The sequence below is a fragment of the Protopterus annectens genome, chromosome 1.part2, assembly GCF_019279795.1.
Source record: "Protopterus annectens isolate FY-2018-M chromosome 1.part2, PAN1.0, whole genome shotgun sequence".
NCBI classification, from domain to species: domain Eukaryota; kingdom Metazoa; phylum Chordata; order Ceratodontiformes; family Protopteridae; genus Protopterus; species Protopterus annectens.
Genome location: NC_056727.1, coordinates 822,746,114 through 822,758,448, shown reverse-complemented (window position 1 = coordinate 822,758,448; position 12,335 = coordinate 822,746,114). Strand labels below are relative to the sequence as shown.

The window sequence follows — 12,335 nt, the reverse complement described above, 5'->3', positions numbered from 1 at the left end:
GAGACAGATGCCTGGTATCAAAGCCATGGCTTCAAGCTCAATGCCAAAATGTGCATTGTCATCACTTTGGTAAAAACTCTGTACCCATGAGCTACTACATAGGTGGTAGTCTACTTAACACTGAAAGTGTGATAAGATACCTTGGGGAACAGGTGGACAGTAGTCTCTCCTTTGATAATCACATCACCACAGTAGTCAGGAAATCCTTCTATGTGGCACACCTCATCACAAAAGGTTTCTCATCCAGGAAAAAAGAGGTCATTGTTCCCCTCAACTCATCACTCATGAGACCCATTATAGCGTACAATGCCCCTTTTGGTATGCACCTCACACGACATCTACAACAACTGGAAATGTCGCAGAAATACCTCACAAAGAGGATTACTGGCCTCAAACAGATGCCCTATTCAGACCGTCTCAAAAAACTCCAGCTTTCTCCTTCGCATATCGCCTACTCAGAGGCGATCTCTGCCTAACATACAAAGCTATGTGAAACCCAGAGCTGTTGGACATGCTCCACTGAAAGAAATCCCAATCCCTCTGAGCTACACACTCTAGGGACCAAAACCTTGTCACCACAATAAACAGAACATGCTGGAGGGTTAGATTCCTGTCCCAGAGACTTCCCATACTCTGGAACAAACTACCTATCTATATCAAACAAAGCTCCTCATTAGCACTCTTCAAGAAAAATCTTGATGATTGGATGGGAAATAGGAAATTCACCCCGGGCATCACCTCTGTGGCTCTGCTCGACAGGGGCATAGGAAAATAATTTTTTTGGTTGGCGAAAACCAGGGTACCTTTTTGTTTAGGCTTATATAGGCCTTAGGGCCAATGAACCTATGCTTGGGATGATATGCCTTCTCCTTTTCAGTCTTCCTCCAAGGATGTTCCTCAGATAAAAGAAACAGAAAGTTATTCATCCTGATAACTAGGAGATGGTTTCTGTTTGTAAAAATGATGTTCGGAGCTTAGCCAGGAGTTTGCTGCAGACTGACAATACTGGGTACCAAGTTCTTCCTTCTGGTCCTTATTCTCCCATTGATGAGAATGTTCTTTCAGATGATTCTGATGAGTGATCAGAAATGTGTTGTATCACCTGAGAATTCCATAGTCCACAGGGAGTCTGAAATTATACAGATGGAGGCTTTCTCCTTTTCACAGACTGTCTCTAGACTAAAGAATGGACTAAAGAATGTATTTTCTTAACAACAGGTGGACATTCCCCTGGAATTGGGCAGATACTATGCTTTATTAGAACAAGAAGTCTCACATATTGTAGCAATTCCTCTTGTTGTGCTGGCTTTCGGGGATGCCTTTAATGTTGCATGAAATGCTTCCGATTCTCGGTCATCTGACTGTACCTAAAAAGGCAGATAAACTGTATAAAGTCTCTCAAACTAACAAATGTCTCTTTTCTCATATTAGAGAAGATCCAGCAGCTATTTCTCCTACTGCTCCTGCTGCAAACAGGCTTCTTTCCACCCGTAACCCAGTTTTTGGAGATAAAGAGGGTAAGATGGTGGACAGATTGGGTAAGTGACTCTTTTCTTCCACTACTTCAGCCTTTAGGTTCATAGGTTCATAGGTTCATACTAGGCTATCTGCCCTAGGGCATTTATAAGCCTAGCCAGAGTGAGTTTGGCTTTCGACACCCATTTTAAATTAATTTTGCTATGCCTTTTTTTTGAGGTTAGTATACTGTGCCTCTGTCTAACAGTGACACAGAAGTGATAGCCTTTATAATTCTTAAGTACCAGGGCTACACGTGGTGGTTTATGCTGAAGTGTGATAATAGTTTGTGTTTTCTGCTTCTCAGCCTCATGAAGGTAGGCCTTTCTTAAATCAGATTGTTTCCAACCTGTTTTAAGTTTCTAAACCTGTTTTAAAAAGTGTGTATGGTTGTGTTGATACTGTTTCCAGGCTGTTTTTTTTTTTCAGTTACAGTCTTGAGAAGATTTGTCTGGGTATGTTATTAAAAATTTTCAGATAATTTGATGTCCAGAATTTTGAATTCCCTTCTGGATAGGGCAGTTTTATTTGGGCCTTCTACTGTGTAGGTACTCAAGCTGTGGGCTGAGAAGAGTAAATTAATGTAGTGATTTTCTATGATTTTTCAGGTCCCTGGGTTCTTTCCTTCCAAATCCTCTACTACTTTTAAAAAACAAGTCAAACAAGTGGTGCCTCTTGTTAACAGACATACATCTATGAAGAGCGTACAGGAGGGGACCAATTACAGCCCCAAAAAGAAAGTTTTCTTTTTTCCAAAAAATGGTAAGGTTCCTTTCTCAGAATGACAATGTCAGAAATCTGGTTCTCCTCCTGATCCCACACCCTTTCAATCAAACAAAGTTATTTCTACAAGTGCTCCAACACATGTGGGAAGCAGGAGTCACAGAGTATGTTCCTGCAGAACAAATAGGAAAGGGCTTTTACTGGAGAATATTTATGGTTCCAAAGAAGGAGCACTCTTGGAGAACAGTCTTTGATTTATCTCTTCTCAGTATTTTTGTAAGGATTTCAAAATTCAAGATGCTGACCCTTCAAACAGTGTCAGCTCTCATCCCAGATCTGGATATGATGGTAGCCTTAGGCTTCTAAGATGCTTAACATAACATTGCAATAGCAAGCAATTTCTTCTAAAACACATTTATTAGGTTATCACTTAAGACATATGTACACGTGCATTAATAAAAAAGAAAACAAACCACATTAGCATTGTTTGCATTTACCTTGGCCTGAAGTGTTTCTTCTTGAATGGATGTTTATTATAGCTAGAACTAGCTACAACAAAGCTGACTACAGCAAACAGATACATATATACCTCATGTGCTGCCTCTGTGCTTTATTTTTTTGTAAAGAAGCAGGGACGATTACCTTCATGCTTCTAAGAATGTACTTTCTGACAATTTGGAATATTTTTTCAGTATTGTCTTATAGTCTGAGATGCAGCAGACAAATAGAAGCTTTGTGCTTATCATATCAAATACACAATATCAAATGTAAGCACTGGCCTCACATAATAAGTATATTTTAAACAGCTCCCTGTTGAAAGGTTGGCACTTGTAACACTGAGTGCTGACAAACCAGTAAAAAAATTGAAAATGCAGAAGAAGAGTGAATTTCAAACACTGCTGTTTTCCTTTAAACTTGTTTTTTGCAGGGGAGCAAGCACCCTGCATCCCTCCAAACTTATATATACCAACTCCGAAATTGTCATACCTTGGAGAAAAAGGAATAACTGAGAAATGGCCATCTTGGGCTTGGTGTATGCGAGTCCTTATTTTCAGCCGTTTAGTCTCTGCATTTTGTCATTCACTCATGTGGGTCTCGACTTTTCAAATTATCATTTGAAGCATGAGCCTAGAAAAGGAAAAAAAACTTGTCCAATAAAACTTAACATTTATTAAAACAAATACAAATCCCTTGGACCTCAGCTTCCCAGCCTTCAAGGAGACAGCTGAAATTACCCATCATACCTCTTGAATATTTTAAAGTAATTAACAAGATAATCTCATTTAACAATTAAAGGCCTAAAAGTAGATTTCTTGTTATAAAAAGTAAGTTCAGTTAATTTCCACATTCAATCCATTTGGCTGATATGCTCTATACTTCAACGTGTGCTTTTTCAACATAATATAGCTGGATTGACTTAGTAATTTCCAATGACTGCTATATACAACTATCATTACACTATACCATATATGCATATAGCCACCCCTGGCATAGAGGAATACATTTCTGACTGTGACCCAGGCAACTGAAGTTTGAATATCAGCTCAGGCATCTGCTGGAACTGGCATGGGGGGAAGGTGAAACTGTTGTGGCTTTGTTGACTCATCTGTCTTTGAGAGGAGGTGAGTTGCATATCCTGATGCCTGAACCCATTGCAGAATGCCCAGTGGAGATTGGAAATCCTGCTAGAGTGCTAAGTTCAAGTCGCAGTGCAGTTTTGACAGGTTATTTCACATGCAGAAGTGAATGACACATCGCAGTTGATGCTCTTTAAACCTTGGCGCAGTTAGAGACCTGCACAGAAGGATTAGTGCCTTCAATTTACAAAACTCTCCTGGACTCAGATGGGTATTTATACACCATCTGCTGCTCAGTTCTCACTACAAGGAAGAATGAATGGGCCATATGGCTCTGGTTTCCTGGGGGAACAAATGTACTGTATAGGGCAGTAGAGAGCAAGGAGCTTGATAATTACTGGAGCAAGGGTTGAGAAAAAAGAATCTTCACAGGCATTCAAAACCCCCTTACAACACATGGAATACATAAATCATTCACTTTCCAAGGAACATACTCCAAATATTCATATTGTCATTCATTAAGGGGAATAGAGTTTGACTTATATATAAATCATTACATCAATGCCCAAAGCAAATGCTACTTTCAACAGAAAACTCAGCCGCCCACAACATAAGTACCCCCCAAAACAGAAAATAACAGAAATCAAACACAATGTATAAATTCTGCCACCCTACTATTTGAGATTACATGGTATCTGTGAGGTCCCACTAAAGCAGTATGCAAAAACAAAATGCTTTTTTTGACTCAATTTCAAGTAGTTAATAGGCTATATGTGTGCAATTTTATTCACTTTCTCATAAGGCAAAAAAAATATTTTCTCTTTATAACCTGGCTAGAAGTTTTTCATCGGTGTGCTAAACAGAATTTTACAGCACATAATATCAACCCAAACTATATGCAGTCATCTTTAACCTGCCGTAAAAAAAATCTCTACACCTATGTGGGCAAATGGAATCTAAATGAGCTTTGGTTAAAATCTCTGATCTAGGAACTCATTTCTCACCTAATGAAAAGTCCCCATGTCTCAGCTTCTGGTTCACACAAGCCCAAGAGATAAATATCTCTTTACTGGTATTGTCATACCTATCTACTTTCCGTCCGCTTCTGTACTGAAACACCATATATACTCAAAATTTCCTTCTGCATGCTTGAGGTTAACTAGACCCATTTCACTTGTGAGATGCGCTGCCAATTCTAAATGAGATCTCTTTCTTTAACCGGAATGTCTAACAGTCTTTCTTTTTAATTTATCTTGCCTTAGTAGTTAAAACTTGAGTAAATATCTGCACATCTAACCACCTTGTCATCTGAGTTTAAAACTTCCATTTCTCTTAATATTTTTTCTACAGCTCTACTACTTGATAAAAAAGTACTATGGAATCCACTTCCATGTTTGTGTTGTCTGCATTGTGTCAGTTGAGACAGAAATGTCTGTGTTCATTTCAGTAAGCGCAGTGATAGTTACTGCTCAGAAGCATTTTAAAATGGACTTGGGATATTTGTAGTGGGTAATAAAGCAAATGACATTTACAGTGAATTTAGTCTTGTTTAATGTTTTTGTTGAAAACTTGCATTTGATATATGTTTTATTCTTAACAGTTTATTTAGAAGATTTTTGCCTATTTTGTATTTGTTTAAACTGTAGTTACAGTTCTGTTTTTGTGCTTTATCGATTACAGTTCTGTAGATGTGGGGCAAGATGTAGGTTTGATGAAGGTAGCCTTTGCCCTTTCCCTGTGGTTGTGTGGCCATGGAGTTATAATTTGTTATTAAGGGGTGAAGAGGTGATGGTGGGTTGCCCCACCAAAAACTTTATTTCAGCTTTTTTGTATATTTTTCATTGAACATATGTTTTCTTTAGCTTTGTTTTGGGTTCCTGTTTTAAGGGATTTGATATCAAGGGCTTCAATGCTGAGGCTTGAGTCCTTTTTATTAATGCTATACCTTGATGCAAATGAGTAAAATGTTTTTTTCCCCCCATAGGTCCGAGATGATAATAAGAGACAGCACCCATGCTTAGTGGAATTCTCAAAGCTGCCAGAACAGGAGCGAAACTATAATTTACAGATGTCACTTGAGACACTAAAGTAAGTTAAGTCTGGAAAGTAATTTGGCCAACATTAATAATCCGCTTTCTTATGAACTTGTGTGGAAGGAGGATGCAGTGCTTACATCACAGTCTGTTAATGATGGTGTTTTGTGACAGATAATGGTAAAGTATTATGTACAAAATGCCCAAAATACTTTTGCTTACACTGAAAAGTTTTGGGAATCATAATTAGAGCAACGCAGTTTCTTACAACTTATGTTAAGCCCGGGTGTGTATTATATGAAGGTAAGTTCATATAAGCGAATGCTCAATGAGCGAAAATCCTGGACATCGAAAAACAATATGGTGGTGGGCTGTGCCCCCCACCCCCCACTAAATATATATTCCAACTCTGAGATCGCACTACAGTGAGCAAAGGGCAAAAACTCCAATCATCACTGTACTGCGATACCACAACACGCACCTCCATGTTAAAAAGTTTCGCTCATTAGAGCATTCACTTATATGAAGTTTCATTCATATAATATAGACCCGTTAAGACCTGAAGCATAGGAAGTGAGTACTGTTTGCTTGTGTGGGGAACTTAATGGTGGAGTGCTTAACTGTCTTTTGAGAAGAGGAGCACAGTGGTCATTTTAAGATAAAAAAGTTGATCAGAAACATTAGCTACTAGACCCCAATTAAAGGCTATTTACAGTAAAGCTATTCTGGTATGATATCACATACTATTTTTATAACATTGTGTAGTAAGTGCATTGTGTAGTACAGATGAAATGAGGTCAGTGAAACTGGATGGCATCATTGAGTAAGAAATATTTAATTTTATTTTTATGCAGACAACAGTTAAGATATCATGTTTGTCTTGTAGGTAATATAGTCTGTGACATATCACAACAGTTTTCTTTTGTATATTGCAATGTTTTATTAGCCTATGCTCAACACTGTGGTGCAATCCTTGTTTAATATCCAACATTCAGTTAGTCTGGAGTTTGTTCTTATCCACAGTGCTTTTGCACCTCGGTGATCCTAAGCCAACTCTAAGAGCCCCCCCCCCCCCAAATACTGGCAGGAAGAAATTCTAAAGGTTTCATAACCCTAGTTTATTCTTAATCCCTTTTCCTTTTGTATAATGAATTGCTTCATTAGTCTGCCAGTATTTTGTAAAGAACTTTTTCATTGATATTTCCTCAGAATATTTTTCTTTCTCTTCATCCTACTATGCTTCCTACTTCTAAAATATAATTTCCTTGGAATGTAGTTTGTTTAGGCAATATGCTAATTATTGTATCGGACAACCTAGATATCACTGGAATATACTGTGCTTAGGGGATATGTCAGTCATCATTTCATAAACCTAGAGTGATATGCCAAGATGCAGATATTTAGTAAAGGATGATCTTTCAGAACTTGGAACCTGAATTTCAGCCTGTGGGATATATTATGGTTGGAATATGAAGAGCCCTCTTTAACTTTGGTTTAAGCATACTGTAAGTGCCAGTACTTGACAAACTGCAGACATTTTGAGGTAATACTGAAACTGTTGTACCTTCTTGAATAGACTAACTACAGGAGGAGTAATACATGTATGCACGTCAGACCTATATAGTGAGGCACATGGACAGGCTAAATGCCTTGCTTGATTTTCTGTAAGTCTGTATCTGTATTCAAGACTGGTGATCAACATAAGATTGCTGTTACAGCACCCTAAGCTGTATGGGTTATATTCTGCCAAGGATATGACCACCAGACAGCTTTCAAAGCTTCAGGGCACTTTCCACATACCCTAACTGTTGTGTGGCTCAAGAAGAGCTGCATAGATAAATCAGTGTTCCTTGAGACATTTGGGACTCATTCTTCTACCGTCTGGCTTGTTTCACCTTCTGATGAACTAATGGACACAGTTTCTCAGCTGACATGAAAGGAACCTGATGTGGTGGAGACAATTCCATGAAAACCTGATAATATTTTGGTAGCCCATAGGAATAGACCCCACTGGAGGAAGGGTCCCCCAGTAGATGCTGTGGTTGTTGCAGTAACCACATAGAAAGAGCACTCTGAAGAGAGTATGTATCCATCCCCCTAATAGAGTCTAAGGCTTTGGACAGATTTGGGAAATGGGTGTATACTTTAGTGATATTTGAACTTGGAGTGCTGAACTACCTAGTTCATATGGTATATTTTCAGAAGGACTTGACAAGGGAGCAATGACTAATGTATCCATGTATCTGCTTTCTAATGTAGCAGATGGTGCATCAGGCACTGGCATTGCTATTCGTTGGCATGCAGCACTTATGCAGTTTCACAGAAGGCTTCAAAATATCCTTCATAAATGCTGATGGTTCAACTCTCTTCAGAACTTAAGTGAAGGAAATGCTTACCAGGAGTGAGCAGAAAGGCAAAACCCAGTATGCAGTTGGAATGCACTTTTCCACCCCACAAATGACATTCTGCTGAAAGCAGAAGGGGGGATTTGCTCTTGAAAATCCAAAGGTTTTGGCCAGGATGCATCTGTGGACAGAGCCCCCCCCCCCCCGGGGTGGGGATGGTGAGCAGTTTTAATGGACATCACTCCAGAGCCAGAAGTGGATCGCAACATCAAGGGGTTGCGGTCCATTCACAGAGAAGCCATACCAGTGCTCCTGAATGGTTGCTTAACTGACACACTCTGGAGGCTGTCAGGGGTGATTATTCCTGCATTTTCATGCCTGTCAGGCCATCACTCGAGATTCATGGGCACAGAAGATATTCACCCCCCCCCCGCCTCAGTAAAATTAGAAAATCACTGATGTTCCACCCAGATGGAATTAGCAGCAGCAGCAGAAGTAATGACACTGGTAGAAAAGAGAGTCATCCAGCAGATCCCAGAGCAGGCAGGATACAGAGTCTATGCAAGGTTCTTTTTAGTTCCAAAGGAAATAGGAGACCTAAGGCCCACCTTGGATGTAAGCCACCTCTATCAGTTGTGAAACAAATTCTGGCTGGTCACAGTGTAGTCCTTTGCACCTCTTGTGAGGAAGGGTGACTGGATGTACTCAATAGAGCTCCAAGATGCATGCTAACATATCAAGATAGCAAAGCAGTCCAAGAGGTTTCTTCATTTCTGGCTGAGAGTCAGTTATTTTAATTTCAGAGCACTGCCTATCCATCTCACCATAGCCTCTAGGGTGTTCACCAAATGCATGTCAGTAGTAGCAGTGTATCTCAGGTTGCAAAGGTTTTATGTGTTTTTATATTTGGATGATTAGTTCCTTACAGTACCAATCAAGGATCTACTAGTTCAGTGTAGGGACTTCTTGCTCCATCTAGCACCACAGTTGGAAATTACTATCAATCTTGTCAAGAGCCAGTTGATACCAATGCAGCGCACATGCCACATGGATACTGAAATAGCCAGGTTCCCACAATCCAGAATCTTGTCTCTTCATCAGGTTGCTTCAGAGATCTGTTGTCACCCTTGTTCACCAGCAAGATTTATTCATTGACTTCTGGGCCAGATGGCTGCCTTGTTCATGCTGAGATCAGGTGAGGTACTATATAAGGGTCCTGTAGTGGACACTTTCTGTTCAAAAGTCCCTGATGTCTCATCCTCTTCATGTAGCAATACTTCTCACATGGATATGCAGAAAGCACATCAGTTGGTGGTTGACCTCCTCCACAGTGTCATGGAGTCAACCTTTCTCTCCACAACCCCCCAGTAACTACTGTGACCATAGCTGCTTCCCTTCTGGTGTGCGTGGGGGGAACATTTCAAAGGGAAGACTGCTCAGGGTTTGTGGTCAAGATCAGAGACCAGTCTTCACATCAACATTTTGGAGATGAGGGTAATCCTCTAAGCACTGCAGGCCCTTCAGGACTTACTCCATCCCAGGGGATGTGATCTCCATCCAGCTAGACAAAATGGTGGCAGTTTGGTCCATCAACGAGCAGGGAGGTATCCATTCATATCCATTATGCCAGGAAGCCATTAGAGTGTGGCAATGGATGATGTCTTCCTGTTGCTTTCTAATTGCAATACACATCTCAGGGACTTCCGATGTTATAGCAGACAAACTGAGCAGACCTATTCTTCTGTCCCATGAGTGGTGCCTCAATGACAATATAGATTTTTAGTCACTGGGGGCAACCTTGCTGCAATATTTTAGCTTCATACCAAAACAACAAGTACAGCAGTTACTTTTCCCTGGTCCTTCCACAGGGACAGACACCAAGGGACATTCTAGTCCACAATTGGCCCCAGGCCTCCTTTATGCCTTACACCTTTTTCCCTGATAACAAAGTTTCTTCAGAATGTCAAGAGGTACAAAGCCAGAGTTAGCCTCATTTCTCCCCTTTGGCCCTGGCACGTTTGGTTCCCCTTTTTCTGGCCTCACCAAATACATCCACCTTGGGTGGTAGACCCTCATTCAGACCTTCTTTATCACCCATCCGGTCAGCCTTACCAGGACCTGAAAACATTGAAATTAATTGCATGGTTCCTCCACTTTAACAGTGACTGTGGATGTCAGGCTGTCTGCCCCCCATTATTCAAAATTTGTCCTCTTCTCAGAAACCAAGCACCAAAAAGCTTTACCTTACCAAATGGAAACGATTCACTATTTTGATTTGCTGCAGAGGTCTAGATCCTTTTTCAGCTCCTCTTTCATTGAATTTGGATTTTTTTGCAGTATTGTTCCACAAAGGGTTCAGTTTTTCAACTATTAAAGTACAACTAGCAGCCATCTCCAGTTTTCATGTATGATGCAGTCAGATGTCTATTACTTCTTTAAAGATTTCCAAGGCCTTTTTGAAAGGGAATTTTCTTTTAAGATCTCCTTATAGGACCCTGTCCCCCTTGGGACATTAGAGTCATGCTACAGGTCTTAACTAAACTTCCTTTTGTACTTACTTCTTCAATAGGTTTGAAGTTTCTTTCTTTAAAGGCTTTATTTTTGGTAGCAGCTACATCAGTAAGGAAGATCTGAGCTGCAAGCCCTATCTTGCAAATCTCCTTGTCTGTTTTTTTGTCATAAGGATAGGTTATCTTTGAAAATAAATCCCCATTTCCATCCAAAAGTGGCTTGTGAAGCAAATCTTAAACAAACAATTAATCTTAAAGTCTTTTACCAAATTTCTCAAACAAAAGAGAATATACTTTACATTTGCTGGATGTTCATCATCAACTCAGGTTTTATTTGCACAAGACAAAGGGTATCTTAAAGTCTGATCAGTGATTTCTTGCCTTCTCAAAAGCTAAATTGGGTCAAGGAGTTTCCAAGGTAATGCTGTCCAGGTGGCTTTTTGACAACATTGACTATGCTTAAGAAAAGATGGGATTGTCTTTATCTTTACCTAGTAAACCAAAAGCGTATTCTTCCAGAATGGTGGCAACCTCTACTATCTTTTGCTAGAGTTTGTATTGATGAAATTTGTGCTGCAGCTACTTTGCCAACTGTTAGTACCTTTGTGTCAGACTACAAGTTGGATTAACAGTGCAGAACCTGTGCATCCTTTGACTCCAACATTCTTAGGAATATACTTCCTTGAATCTACTTGGATGTTTGAGTAGCTTGGAAATATTCCCCAGTTGTTGAATAAAATGAAAACGGCAGCTTCAGATATGAAAGTTATATACTTACCATAATCCTAAATCTGTGCTGTTTCATTTTGTCTGGTTCAACATCCCTACCTCCGTCCCCATCCTAATTTGTCACTGTTGTTTCCCGGGCCGAACGGTTGAACCTGACCAGGGGGCTTGTCTCTATATACAGCTCTTCTTGCTGTTCTTCGCTTTTTATCATCACTGGCTATGTTGACAAGTAAGCCTGAGTTTACATGGCTTGTTGAAGAGAATTTATAACTGTCATCAGGCAACTTGATCTGAGGTAATCTTAGGACTACATGAAATAATGGGTAGGGGAGGAGTCAGAGCCCTGTATCCAACCTTCTGAAAAAGCACTGGGTTGGATCCAGTCAGATCTGATAACCCAGTTGAACTAGCCAAAACAAGACAATATAGATCTAACGTTAAGGTAATTTCATAACTTGTACGTCTCAGATATACTGTGCAAATGTGTGATGTTAGACACTTGGGGCTGTGTCGTGCAGTCAGAACCCTGAATTAATCATGCATATTTTACTGTTTTATTTTCATCTTTTGACAGGAAAATATTGTGGAATTTGGATTTTTTAGCATTTATACATTATTTAGTTTATGCATGACACTGCTATGTATGTTCTTATCATCAGATCAAGATTTTACTGTGAATTAAGTTATTTGAATGTACTGTGAAGATTTTATTCTCTCTGACACGAAAATATAGTTTAAATTCCTATTAAACATTATTTTATGACAGTTTAAAGGTCAGAGTATGTAGAACTAATTTTAGTACTAGTTTGGCACATTGGTTGCTTTGGTGTTTGGACTATGTGTACTGGAACTTCTGTCAGTTGTAAAATAATTCTGGATATATTTCAAACTTTTTTTCTGATA

At 39.6% G+C, this 12,335-nt stretch overlaps 1 protein-coding gene across 1 annotated transcript in view; it reads left to right on the top strand.

Moving 5' to 3' along the window:
- RYR2 (ryanodine receptor 2) overlaps nucleotides 1-12,335 on the top strand; it is a 6,224,161-nt gene that overhangs the window by 2,885,778 nt on the left and 3,326,048 nt on the right. Inside the window, exon 24 of the mRNA XM_044059048.1 lies at nucleotides 5,800-5,903. Coding sequence (XP_043914983.1) covers nucleotides 5,800-5,903 — 104 coding nt within the window. The remainder of the gene's footprint in view (nucleotides 1-5,799; nucleotides 5,904-12,335) is intronic.